The sequence below is a fragment of the Microcaecilia unicolor genome, chromosome 4 (genome assembly GCF_901765095.1).
Source record: "Microcaecilia unicolor chromosome 4, aMicUni1.1, whole genome shotgun sequence".
Lineage (NCBI taxonomy): Eukaryota > Metazoa > Chordata > Amphibia > Gymnophiona > Siphonopidae > Microcaecilia > Microcaecilia unicolor.
Window position 1 is genome coordinate 310,625,551 of NC_044034.1, and position 14,879 is coordinate 310,640,429.

At 41.5% G+C, this 14,879-nt stretch overlaps 1 protein-coding gene across 2 annotated transcripts in view; it reads left to right on the plus strand.

The window, feature by feature from the left end:
* PPP2R2A (protein phosphatase 2 regulatory subunit Balpha) overlaps nt 1-14,879 on the plus strand; it is a 185,925-nt gene that overhangs the window by 149,758 nt on the left and 21,288 nt on the right. For both annotated transcript variants that reach the window (XM_030201832.1, XM_030201833.1), the window contains one exon: nt 5,647-5,816. In XM_030201832.1, coding sequence (XP_030057692.1) covers nt 5,647-5,816 — 170 coding nt within the window. The remainder of the gene's footprint in view (nt 1-5,646; nt 5,817-14,879) is intronic.

Below are 14,879 nucleotides of genomic sequence, written 5' to 3' on the forward strand. Positions count from 1 at the left end.
ATGATCCAAGAACTTCTAGTCTGCCTCCTCAAACTCACTCTGAATTAATATTTTATCTGAAGCAGATGGGTGTAGAATTCATCTTATTTAATCAGCTTGGGGGTTTTGATGCATCCTCCAAAATATGTATTTAACAGTCCCAAAAATTATCTCCAGTGGGGGTGTCATAGCTTGTAAATAAACCCAACACTGTTAAACTTCAAAACATGTCGGGAGCTGAGTAAGCCTACGAACCTCAGTGATGACTCGTTTCACACAGGATCTCAGTCCTTTGATTCACCTTTCTCGTCATCGGCCCAAACAATTTATTTCCCTAACTCAATGAGGAATATGTAACAATGTTGGTGAGAGGACCTTTCCCTGAGGCAGCCCATGACGAAACATGGCACATGTCAGTTGCAAGCCCCATCTAAAAAATAAGTTTGTATAATTAAATTGAGTTAGTGAAACAAATTGGGCCGATGACGAGCAAGGTGAATCACAGGACTGAGATCCTGTATGAAATGAGTCGTCATTGAGGTCCGTAGGCTATTCAGCTCCCAACATGTTTTGAAGTTTGATAGTGTTGGATTCCTCCAAAATATCAGCATCAGCCTTTGCTACCAGGTGTCTTGCTGAGCTAAGGGCATGTGGTCTGCGAGAGGGTATTGCGCACTAAATTGGCAGTTGTACCTTGCACTAGAGAGAAACTTTTTAGTGAAAATATTAGAGGTGCTGGATACTGTTAAAGGCCATTGTTTCACTTTGCAGCATCTTTCTGTTGTAGCATCAAAGCCTTCGTCATCCTCTGGGCATAGTAGCATAATCCAATACAGGAGACCCTTCTTATTGAGGAAAAGACGCTATCTCCTTAGGCAGTCAGTATAGACACAGCATCAGTCTTACTCTAGGCCTCGCCAAAGGGCGAGGACAACCCAAATGGTTGCACCTGCTCAGCCCATGTAGTTGCTTTCTTTTTGATTGAATCAGCTGAGCATTATTGGTTCATTTTCAAACCCACACCTGCGCTGTCTGCCAGGGCTTTGAGTACACTACTTCCTAAAAAACACAAAAAATAACAGTGGATTCATGGGTGCTCACCATTGTCAGGGCTGGATACCATACACTTGCCAAATACAATCTAATTTCCTAGTAGTACAGATTTGTGAAATAAAAATGTTTTCAAGGTTTTCCTAAACACAAGCAACTTCATCACTAGATCTAGCTATCTCTGAGGGATATGACATGGCATCTACTTCTGTCCCTTAGCTTTCTCATCAGTGTTACGAAATCAACACTCCAGTCTATACAGATGATCTCCTTCATAGTCTTCTAGACATGGAATAAGTGAAAGCTTTCACTCTGCAAGGCAGATTGCAAACGTTTATGTAGTCTGTTCAGAAGAGCCAGTGCTACGAATGAGTCACAGCCAGAACCTGCTTGCAAATGCTAGGCCATATAACTGTTTGAAGATGAAAAAGCTACAATGAAGGTGGAATCAGCAGACAGAGCCTTTATTATCCAAAGTTCACTTATCCATGTCTCTTAAAATCATATTACCGTGATGGACTACCAAAACCAATGTGCCCAAGGGGCTTCACTTTGTGCCTTAGTAGCACTGCTGTTTACTAACCACGGATGCTTCCAGCCTAGTTTGAGGAGCTCACCTTGGAGCTTGACTCACTCAAAGAGCCTGGACAAAAGTCGAGGCATTGCTCCATATTAGTTATCTGGAGCTGGAAACAATATTTTACTCCCTTGATTGTTTACCCATGTTTTCTGGAACCAGTTGGCACTAATTCAGAAAACTGACTTTTTTGTTGTTGTTGTTAACAAAAAGGAGGTGCAGATTTCTTTTGACTATGCAGAGAAGTGGCATGAATTTGGGATTCTGCGGTCCTCGTTCACAAAGCTGTCAAAGCTACTGACATACCAGAAAGCCAAAAGCAATTGGCAAAGAAACTCAGCAGAATTCTTCATCCTTATAAATGGTCCCTAGATTCTCAAACACTTCAGAGTATTTTTTAAGAACTCCTTAACTACCTTTGTTAGAATGGGATCTGTGGAAACTGTTCCATCCTGGTGCCGTCCAGTAATGTCACATACCTATGTACCTAATTTAATCCTGCTGAATATAGAGAACACCAATTATAGATAAGTAACTTTTTTCCCTAATGCTTTTTTAGATTGAATGCCTTAAACTTAAAAAAAAATCATATAAAAAGATCAAATAAAAAGTATAGTGGGCCATTAAAAAAGAAAGAAAGAATGAAAGACACTTGTTTAGGTGTTATTTCCAGTAGGGTCAGCAAGTGCAGTATTTAGAATATAGGTGTAAAAGGAAAAACATTTTGAGATTAAAGCTCCTCTAAACTAGAATGAGATGGTGTTTTGAACTGATTTTTTTTCTCCCTGCTGCAGACAAAAATCCACTGAATGAACTGAAAATATAATAGCTGAATGAGAACCTTTAATTTTATTGCTTTGCTGTATTTGGAGAAAGCAAGAGCCTGTTCAAGAGCAGTGTTTTCTCACCTTTTACATAGCAAGCAGTCCCCAGTCTCAGAAAAGTTTCATACATTCCATCATTCTCTGCCCAACATCCCTTGCCCTCCACACTTTGTCTAGCATGGCTGTCTTTCTCCCCTCTGTCCTTCATCCTACTAACCCCTTATCTCATTTCCACCTATTACCAAGCATCCATATGACTGTCTCATCTCCTTACTCTGCATAACAACTTCTTCTTCCATTTGCTGTGTATCACCCTGAGCCTCCCTCACTATCCTGCTATGTGTGTCTCTTTATGCTTGCCCTGCATCTCCTGATCCCTTGTTTCTCCAACCCTTTGTCTAGAAACTTCATTCCCTTTTTCCCCTCCCCAGCCTGCCCCCAGCTTCACATACCTCCCCTGGCCCAGCTGTAGACCCTCTGACATGTTTCTCCCTCCCTGTCCAGCAACAGCCTCCAGGACAAATCCAATCCCCTCCCTCTTTTTAATTGGTGACAGATGCATTGTAATTGTGGTAGGGTGGGAAAGTGCACTCTTTTCTTTAGGCCAGTCCACAAGATATGATTGAAAGCAGGAGAGAAGGTTGACTAACAGTGGAATGTGACATTATCCTTTTCTTTAGGCAGTGGTAAATCTGGGAGGAGACAGTGGCAGCTCTGTGCAAAGCTGATAGAATAGCTACTGCATGTGTTTCTTACCTCTTCCCTGTTCTTCTTCTTTAGATGTAACAGCCAATCAGAGAAAGCACTCGTCAGATCGGAAATAAGCAAATGTGGTAGCAGATAGTATATATAAGTGAAACATCCAAGCATTACTTTGACAGTCTGACAGGGTGGGGGTGGGTAGGAGGTATGCATGGGGACATCAAAGCATTTCATTGATATTCTAACAGGATGGGTGTGGGTAGGTGAGAGGATGGTGATAAACAGAGAAATACAATTTTATGGTTTATAATGGGCTAGAAAACCCAGATCTTTGTTAAGTCCTGTCTGTTGGGTGTCAAAATATTCAATCATTCTGACGTCAAAGGTCTTACGTTCCTGTATTGTTTTAAAGTTACCTTTCAGGATTCTAACTATGAAATCACTGGTGCAGTGTCCTGGTCTTGTGGAATGCTGGCCCACCGGGGTGGGAACCTGACTGGCACCGGCTATCTTCATGTGATGTCTGTGCAGATTGAATCTTGTCTTAAGCATCTGGCCTGTTTCTCCAATATAGCATCCTTCGTTACATTTTTTACTCTGAATGATATATACCACATTGGAAGATGAGCATGTGAAAGATTCCTTTATGTTGAATATTTTTCCTTTGTGAATGACTATGGGCCCCTCTGAAATGTTTTGGCATAGCTTGCAGCTGGATGTACTACAGGGTAATGTGCCCTTCTTTTCCTTTTCAGTCTGTGTTGGGAGTTTACTTCTGATTAGCTTGTGTTTTAAGTTGGGTGGCTGTCTGAAGGCAAGCACTGGTGGGGATGGGAATATCTCTTTCAGTAATACATCTTCCTGGAGTAGAGTCTGTAAGTCTGTTATGATTTTCCTCAGTTTCTCCAGCTCTGGGTTGTATGTCACTACAAGAGGGATTCTGTCTGTGGCTTTTTTTTCTTTGTACTGTAGCAGATTTTCCCTGGGTGTTTTGAGGGAGGAGGCAATATTCTTGGAGATTATTTTGGGGTTGTAGCCTTTCTGTTTGAAGGATGCAGTGAGGGTTTCAAGGTGTCTGTCTCTATCCCCTGGGTCCAAGCAGATACGGTGGTATTTTGTGGCTTGGCTGTAAATAATGGATCTTTTTGTATGTGAAGGATGGAAGCTGGAGTTGTGGAGGTAGCTGCATCTGTCTGTGGGTTTCTTATATATAGATGTTTGTATACATCCATCACTGATTGAGACTGTGGTGTCCAAAAAATTGACTTTTTCTGGGGAGTAGTCAATTTTGAATCTGATTGTAGGATGGTATGTATTGAAGGAATAGTAAAATTGTTTCAGAGTTTCTTCCCCTTCCGTCCAAATCATAAAAATGTCATTGATGTACCGGTAGTATTTTAGAGGTTTGGTCTGGCATGTATTCAGAAATCTCTCTTCCAGCTCAGCCATAAAAAGGTTGGCATATTTGGGTGCTGTCCTGGTGCCCATCGCAGTGCCCATTATTTGTAGATAGATATCATTGTTAAAGCGGAAGTAGTTATGAGTTAAAATAAACTTGATTAATTTTTTTATAGTTTCTGGTGAGTATTGATGATCCAGTGTGGATGTTTTTAGGAGTCTCCCACATGCAGCTATGCCATCCGCATGTGGAATGTTGCTGTATAGTGATTTCTACATCCATTGTGACCAGAAGGGTGTTTGGTGGTAATTGCTTGATATTTTTCAATTTATTCAGAAAGTCTGTGGTGTCTTGTATGAAGCTGTTAGTTTTGTGCACGAGAGGTTTCAGTCCGGTCTGTTTGGTGTCCCTTTATTGTGGAAATGTGTTTTAAGACGCATTTTTCTAAAGAATTCTTCTAGGTCTGAATATAGTTGGATTTCATCCAGTTTGCTGGATGGGCAAAATGAGAGTCCTTTGGCGAGTACAGAGACTTCATGCTGTGATAATTGATAGTTCAAGAGGTTTATTACCCCCATCTGATCTGCATCTCTAAAGGTGTGATCAGTATTCCCTGGTTTGTTTGGGCTCTGATTTTCACATGCCTCAGATGTATCTCCAAGGTGTCTGGGGATGTTGGTTCTGCAGAGCTGTAGCTATTCAAGGATGAGCTGTTTTTCTCTCTGTGATTCTGCAGAGAATGTATTAGAATATGTATTGACAACTCTACCAACCTATATAAATGGGGATGAAATTAAATGAAAAAATATATTGAAATGTGAATTATTCAAAACATGGCAACTAATGAAGGATCAAACATCGATGGTTAGTGTGAGTCTAAAACAGGCCACATGATCACTTAACATCTCTTTATTTGAGTGTTACACTACAAAACGGGCTAACTATACTGTATCCATATGTGTTTCTAGATTAATGTTTTGCCATTAGTGTGTGAGAAATGACTGTAGTTCTGTTGATGGAAAGAAGAAAAAGCACATTAAGCTGAGTTCTTGAATTTATGTAGATATGTCTAAACCAGCATTATCCATCTTTTATTTACTACTTTTTGCTTCTAGTGTTTGAAGAACCAGAAGATCCCAGTAACCGATCATTTTTCTCTGAAATCATCTCTTCAATATCAGATGTTAAATTCAGCCATAATGGTCGTTATATGATGACTAGAGATTACCTCTCAGTTAAAATTTGGGATCTGAACATGGAGAACAGGCCTGTGGAAACGTACCAGGTATGCTGTTTTTGGAGCTGACCATGACACACTTCAGATACAGAAACATATAAACAGAAAATGATGGCAGATAAAGACTATACAGCATATCTAGTCTGCCCATCTACACCAATTACTAAGCTCTACAGTCCCTTCTTCTCCTTTGGAGATCTTCTGTACTTGAATTCAGATACAATCCTCATCTCCACTGCCTCCAATGGGAGGATTTTATGTGCATCTACAAGATTTTCCTGAAAGAGATTTCTCAAGATTACTCCTGAGTCTACCCTCTTTCACCTTCCTCCTGTAACACCTCATTCTAGAGCTTTCTTTTAATCGAGAGGCCTGCTTCATGTGCTCTTATACAAGGGAGTTACTTAAATGTCTCTATCATATGTTCTGTCATTCATCTTTCTTCTAAAGAATGTTTTCTTTTTAAAGCTTTATCTCTCTCCTGTACTATGTGGTGAAGACTACTAACCATTTTAATAGTCGCCCTCTTGATTCACTCTCTCCCGTTATTCTTTGAAGGTCTAGTCTTCACAACTGCACACAGTATTCCAAATGAGCTCTCACCAGAGATTTATACAGATGTGCCGTCACTTCCTTTTTTCTGCTGATCATTCCTCTCTTTATGCACTTGAGCATTCTTCTGGCTTTTACTGTTACCCTTTTTACTTCTTTCGCCATTTTAAGATCATCTCCAGATCTCACTGGTCTTTCACAGACAGTACTCACCCATTATACAGTATCATTCCCTTACGTTTTTGTAGGCCAAATGTAGGATCCTACATTTTTTAGCATTTAATCTTAACCTGTAGCTCCTGTCCTCCTCCCCACTTTTTGAGATGGGCAGAGATACCACATCTGCCCATCTCTAATCCTATGGGGTCCACACCTGTCTTTAAAGAAGCATTGAAAAAGTCAGAACTTCCAAAAGAATCCTGTCCAGCCCCATTGCACGAGCTGTGTCTCTCTCCCTCCCTTTCTCTCTTCCTGTTACTAACATTAAAAAGAAAATAAATAGCTTTGTACCTCTATTTTACTGTATTGACTAGTTCTTCTTCCATTGCCTCTTTGCTTTCCCAACTATTTTCTCTTAACTTTTCCAAATATTTTTGCTGTCTTCCTTTTCTATGATCTCTTTGTAGTTTATGAAGGCTGGCTTCTTTTTCCTTACCTTTTCAACTTCTAATTTTGAAAACCATGGCAGCTTCTTTTCCTTGTACTTTTATTTGCCAACATGTTTGTAGCCCTTAAAATATCTCCTTTCAGTCTTGCCCACTCACTTTCTTCTACTCCCAGATATTCCCATACTGCTAACTACTCCCTAAAGGTATCCCCCCTATCTCAGTGGTTCTCAACCTTTTTTTCAGTTGGGACACACCTGGCAGATGATGCTCTCATACATAACACACTGCAATCATGACCCTCACTGTCTGATAAGTATAGAAGGTCTTATGAGTTAAATGCAGTTTTGTCCATGGAAGTTACTGTACATAAGAAAAAAATTTCTGATTCAAATATCATCTGAGTAATAGCACCATAAATCACTGTGCTACCAGGCACACTGTGAATTAATAAAAAAAAAACTGAAAAAAAAATCCTCGGGGCACCTGTCTCAGGAGTCAACAACTATACAAACAACAAAATTAATAGATATTCAAAATAAATACATGTATGTGTGTAGAGAAATGAACAAACTATATCCATACGTCTAAGTAAAATGCAGCTCACAGAAAGAAAATGCAGCTGAGATAAGATCAACTTTACTCAGAATGTGAGGAACTGCTAATATCCAAAGTCAATAATCCTAACACTTATAGAAAAGTTTTTATTTCTTTTATTGCAAACTGTCACGCTGGTGAGGAAAAGTGAGCCCTTGGACCACTGCCGAGGAGCAGCAACGGCAGGCAAATCACCCAAACAGGAGGCAAGGCAGACCACAGACAGACAGGCACAGGCCGGACTGGAGCAGAAGCAGGAGAATGGTCCATGAATCACTCAGAGTCTTGCAGGCAGCAAAGCAGGAGGGAAATCAGGAACCACACAGAGTCTGTAGGCTGGCGGCAATCAATAGTAAATCAGGAATCAAGCAGAGTCTTGGGCAGGCAGCAGACAGTAGAACAAACCAGGAAACAAGCAGAGTCTTGGGCAGGCAGTAGACAGTAGACTAAACCAGGAAACAGAGTCTTGGGCAGGCAGCAGACAGTAGAATAAACCAGGAAACCAGCAAGGTCAAAAACAGGCAAAACAAGCTTTCAGGGCAGGAATTGCTACAGACCAACAAGGACATGAACAGGACTGAAGACCTCTGTTGCCAAGGCAAAGTCTGAAAGTTTCCAGGTGCTTAATAAAGGCCACATACAAGGGAGTTCACCAGGTAAGGGTGCTGCTAAGTTCCAAAAATCCCAAGCCAGTTTGGAAGGCTGGAAGATCCGGACCGGCATGACTTCTGGAACATGGGAAACAGCAGACAGACAGTCCATCGCAGCCACCAGGTCTGACCACCAGGTAGCGAGATGAATGAGAGCATGAAACGGGCACAACCATGACACAAACCCAATTATCTGAGGTTGGGATTATTGACTTTGGATGTTGATTATTTCCCCAGCATTGAGATTGCCTCCATTAGTGTGAATTTGCAGCAGCTGGAAGCAAGTGTGGGAAAAACTGCTTTAAAATTCAGGATACAAAAATGTATTTTAAAAATCCTGATATTTTTCAAAAACTATTATTTTCAACAAATATTAAGGAAAAATACGCTAATGCACAAGGGGAGATTAAAAACAAATGTGGAATATCGTGGTGATTGGTGAAAAAGATATATATTGTGTGTCAAATCAAAAACGGACAAGTCACATCTCTGAAAGTAATAAGATGTCGAACATCAGCAATATAAAAAAAACAGGAGCAATAGAATACACCAATAGGAAACATCGAAATAGCACAGAATGCGGGCATATAGAACCCTTGAAACAACTGAAGTGACAAAATGGGGAGAATTTCTGCTTCTGTTGTGCATCACAAAATAAAACACTGAAAATCAATAAGAAAATAACAAGATAAAAGGGACATTTAAACAATTGGAGTGGCAAAATGGAAAGAGGGAAATAAAAAAGAGGGGATGGAGGTAGGTGGAAGGGGAAGAAAGGAATAAAGAGGAAAAAGGAAAGGGAAAAGGAGAGATGAAATGGGGAAGAGGGGGAAAACTTAAAAAGGGGAGATAAAAGAGAAGGAGAAAATAGGAAAGGGAGAAGGAGGAGGAAGGAGATGAAGTGGGGAAGAGGAGAAGAAAAAAGTAGAAGAGAGGGAGAATCTCTCAAAAAAGGTCTGTAATCATGGGGAAGACAGTATTGAGTAAAAACTAAAATTACTTTTGTTCTTCGTGAAGATGTGAATCAAAATCACCACCCTCCAACGCTGAAATGTTTTAAAAACAAAAAGGTTTAAATCATTTATGGAATGCCCTATATCTTTCCAATGTTCAACTAGAGGCACTGAAAGAATATTTCTACTAATGCAGCTAATTCGATCACCTGCTCCAGCACAATTACTATCTTCGCCTGGTCCCTCTAACTTATTTTTTTAAGTGGATCTGGAGCCCTGATTCTCCCAAGTTTCGTCAGCAGAAAAACATAACCAGTTTGCCACGTTACAACAGGAATTCATACGATGTCACTCAGCCCAACCTATATCATGCCAATTGAAAATATTATGCTCCCCAGAGAGGCAGACCTCTACACGAGGCCGTGGGAGAGGCAGAGTACAGTCTATCGTTGAACCAGTTGGAAATTGATATTCCTGGTTTTTATTCTGTCCTCTATCACATCCAGATAGTGGAAAAGCAGTTTTGCAAAAGGGACTTTGTCCCAACCACTAGATACAACACTTTCCAAACACAGATTGATCTTTTTAAGTTCACACTTAAACTTCAGATTTTGCAGTCTTTTTCCAAGACACATGTCTCACACTTGGGCACTTCTATTGTTAAAAATCCATGAACTTGGATATCTCTTAGACCAGTTGATCCCCTTATTTACACTAATCATTGTATTCAGAGAGAAATCCAAGTCTTAGAAAAACACAAAAAACAAAGGTGGTATAATTTGACTTTACAAGAATTTAAAGCCATTAAGTCATTGGCACGAAATTCAGAGATGGTTATAAAGCCTGCCGACAAAGAAGGGGCATTGTTCTCAACAGGACTGACTATATCAAAGAGGTACACAGGCAACTAAATGACAGAGAATATTACATTCCGTTAATTGAAGATCCCACACCACATTTACGAAAAGAAATAGCCAAAATTATGGATTTTCCTGTACAGGTTGGATACTTAACTTCAAAAGAGGAGGACTTTTTTTTAAAGTAAGATGTCCTGTTACACCCACCATTTATATACAACCCAATATTTACCAGTCTACAGCAGATCCTCCAGGTAGGACCATTGTCTCTGGCAATGAGTCTGTCCTTGAACCATTATCCAAATTTGTTGATTTCTTTTTACGCCCTTATGTTCTGTTAAATCATACATCAAGAGAGACTACACATTTCATCAATATTCTCAATGATTTTGATGGTGACCTCTCAGATATTATAATGGTTACGTTGGACGTAGACTCAGTCTACACCAATATTCCTCAAAGGGAAGCTCTTTTGATTATTGAAAACATATTAAGAGGTAGAACAACTCTTTGTAGAGTCCCTAATCATTTAATTGTAACTTTTGCTACAATAACTTTAACTAAAAATTATTTTTGATTTGAAGACACTGTCAACAAATTAAAAGGTACGATGATGAATGCAACTACGGCATCAGAATGCAACTACGGCATTAACAAGATCAGATGTTGTTAATTGATATGTTGCCTCTTGAAAATACTAGGACTGCGCATTAGTCATGATTAATGCTGCAATTAACATATTAACCATTAATCCTTATTAAAGGTAACCACCTGCACACCTAGTCTGGCATCTCTTTATCCCCTCCCAGACCGCTTGCGGCTCTCCCCTCCCCTCCCAGTTTACCTTGTTAGTTGTCTTACAGTAAATCTTCGCCCTGCACGAGTCTTTCCTTCTGACCCGCCCCGCCCTCTTCTGATGCAACTTCCTATTTTCAGAAAAGGGTGCAGGGTCAGAAGGAAAGGCCTGGTGCAGGCTGAAGCAGCATTTCAATACGCTGCCAGCCACTGCAGGATGAAGATTTACTGCAAGACAACTGATGAGGTAAACCAGGAGGGGAGGGAAGAGCTACTGCCGCAGTCTGGGAGAGATGGAGGGCAGGAGGGTGGGGGGGATAAAACAGAAGGGGAGGCATATTTGAGAGAGAGGATTGGGTGAAGGCGGGGGGGGGGGCACATGGAGGGAAGAGAGATTGGGTGAAGGCACAGGGGGGCACGGAGAGAGAAGCACCCTGCTGAATTCCTCACTCCGGAAGAAGGGGGGACACTGACAGTGGATTTCTTCGACTGGCTTTGGCATCCCCATCAGCAAAGGTATGATATCTCATGTAGGAGGGAGGAGTGTGAAAGATTACAAGAGGACCTCGTGAGACTGGGGGATTGGGCGTCCAAATGGCAGATGAAGTTCAACGTTGACAAGTGCAAAGTGATGCACGTGGGAAGGAGGAACCCCAATTACGGCTATGTCATGCAAGGTTCCGCTTTAGGAGTTACGGACAGAGAAAGGGATCTGGGAGTCATTATGGATAGAACGTTGAAATCTTCCGCTCAATGTGCTGCGGTGACTAAGAAGGCGAACAGAATGTTGAGTATTATTAGAAAAGGGATGGAAAACAAGCATGAGGATGTTATAATGCCGTTATATCGCTCCATGGTACGACCGCACCTGGAGTATTGTGTTCAGTTCTGGTCGCCTCATCTCAAAAAAGATATAAAGGAATTGGAGAAGGTGTAGAGAAGAGCGACGAAAATGATAAAAGGGGTGGGACGACTACCTTATGAGGAGAGGTTAAGACGGCTAGGACTCTTTAGCCTGGAGAAAAGGTGGCTGAGGGGTGATATGATAGAGGTCTACAAAATAATGAGTGGGGTAGAGCGGAGAGATGTGAAGCGTTTGTTTACGCTTTCTAACAATAATAGAACTAGGGGACACAAGATGAAATTAGAATGTGGTAGGTTTAAAACAAATTGGAGAAAGTTTTTCTTTACTCAGCGTGTGGTTAGACTCTGGAACTCATTGCCGGAGAAGGTAGTGACGGCAGCTGGCCTTGCTGAGTTTAAAGGGGTCTGGACAGATTCCTGAAGGAAAAGTCCATTGATCGTTATTAAATTCTGGGTTTTTGCCAGGTTCTTGGGGCCTGGATTGGCCGCTGTCGGAGACAGAGTGCTGGGCTTGATGGACCTTTGGTCTTTTCCCAGCGTGGCAGTGCTTATGTACTTATGCTTATGTACTTATGAGGGAGAGGAAATATGCCCCCCCCAGCCCATCCATGTTCCTCCCCCATTAACAGCTGACTATGGCCCAACTTTAATCATGGTTAAAAATTGTAATCAATATGCAGCCCTAGAAAATACCTTTTTAGAAAACCTTGGTTTAAAGAGGAAATACAGTGCACGTCGGATAAGCGCATGCTCTGTTTAACTGCATGCCGTACTTCGGTCCCGTTTGTGACGCCATCAGTTTCTATGGGGACAAACTTCGGTTTAGTGCACCACTGATAAGTGCAAGATTCGCTTATATGCATGGTTTAAGACCACTCCTCTGCAGGAAAGAATCCACATAAGCGCACACATGGAATATGGAAGCCGATTGGCACGTAACAAAGGGGCAATAAATTAGAAATCTCATTGGTTAACTGCCACAGGCAGAATAAGCGAAAGAAAGTTGTTAGCGTGTACACTGGAGTCGTCGTCGCGCAACTGTAAGACTTTAACACTGGCTGAACAAATAGAAGTTATTAAAATATTAGAAAATAGTCTGGCATCTATTGCTAAAGAATATGGTGTCAATCCCAGTCAAATTTCACGTATCTTGAAGCTGACCTTTCTGCTTCTGAAAGACTGTCAAAACAATATAAATCCACACAGGAAACGTAAATGGGCGGGAAAAGCTGAGGATATAGAAGATGCTCAAATCAGGAGCAGACAGTTTCCTGTCAGTGGTCCACTGCTTATGGAGAAAGCTAATCAGCTAGCTGAAAGTCTTGGACTAACTGAATTCAAAGCCACTGTTGGATGGTTTGAAAGATGGAAGGAGAGGGACAGCATGGTGAAAAACAAAACGCTGATGACTTCGGTGCTGAAAATTAGGATGTTTCAGTTCTCCCTACCATCTTGAATGAGTTTGCACCTTGTGACATTTTCAGTGCTGACGAAAACGGTCTCTACTGGCGAGCAATTCCTGATGGAACGCTTGCATTCAAAGAAGCCGAAACTACAGGAAGTAAAACGTCGAAGGACCGACTGACGATCCTCCTTTGCTCCAATATGGATGGGAGTGAGAAGTTGGAACCACTCGTCATTGGAAAGAGCAAACAGCCCCTTTGCTTCAAGAATCTTAAGCAACTTCCTGTGTCATACAAGGCTAACGAGCACCTCGTAACAACACATTATCTGTGCAAGAACTCCTAGACCTGATTACTCAAGTGACCCTGAATTATCCTAGGCTGGTGATCGTGGGAGACTTCAATCTACATACACATCAAAACCCCAGACACCAGCACAGCTGCTTTTCTAGACACGATGACAGCACTAGGATTTACAAAGGTGATCAATTCTCCAACCCACGAAAAGGGTCACATACTAGACCTGGTATTCTGCAAAGGGGTGGATATCCCAGAATTCTGGGATAACAGTATTGAAATAACACCCCTATCATGGTCAGACCATTTTCTAATTAAATTCTCCCTTAGTGACCACCTGAAACAAATGGTACCTCCCAGAGTTTGGAAGGAGATCAGAGACGAAAAAAAAAGCTGACCGCTGAGAATTTCCTAGCGGCCTTGGGCTATCCGCATATAGATGAAAAGACAACAGTAGCAGAACAAGTTGACATCTGGAATACACACCTAGTCAAGACCTTAGGGAACACAGCACCACTAAAAAGGTCTTATGCCCACTCACAAACGCTCATCTTGGCTTTCTCCAGAACTTCGGATCCTTAAACGTGAAGAACGAAAACTGGAAAGGAGATGGCGCAAATCTCACCTGGATGAAGACAGGCTAAACTGCAGGAAGCACATGGCAAAGTACCGCCAAGCCTTAACAGCAACCAAAAAACAGAATTTCTCTCAATGCATTGCACAGGCTGCCAATTCAACCAAGCAGCTGTTCAGTATAGTAAACAGCCTACTGCAACCCCCACAACAAAACCAGCCTGCCCAGTCTAAACTGAACTGCAATGATTTTGCTGCATACTTTGCCAACAAAATTAAAAGTCTCCACCAGGATTTACAGGCAATCCCACCCAGGGGTGCACAAACTCGCCCCCTCCTAACAGAGACAGGTGGAACACTTTTAATCTAATGACAGAGGAGAGCCTTGACAAAATCCTAAGAGACCTTCGACCAACTTCCTGCTCCCTCGATCCCTGCCCATCAAAGATAGTGGAGCAGGCAAGTATGGGCCTTATAGAAGGCACCACAAAAATTGTGAACACCTCTCTTTCTAATGGGCAACTACCAATAGCATTAAAAGAGGCAGTGGTTCGCCCTCTGCTGAAGAAAAACAAACTTGACCAGGACAAACTTGAATGTTACAGGCCAGAATCCAACATCCCATTTCTAGGGAAACTCATAGAACAGTCTGCGTTTAACTTAATGAATGGCTAGAAAAGAGTAACTGGCTAGATCCATGTCAGTTTGGATTCAGACCCGGTTATGGAACAGAAACGGTCCTCGTATCCCTGTCTAGATGATCTTCACAGAAACTGAGACAAGGGATTTGCCTCGATGTTAGTACTGCTAGATTTCTCAGCAGCTTTTGACACTGTGGATCATGATATCTTGCTAGCACGACTGACAGAAAACAGGTATCAATGGAACAGTACTTGCCTGATTCAGATCCTACCTATCAGACAAGCAACAATCCATAATGATTGGCAGCAACTCATCACCACCAT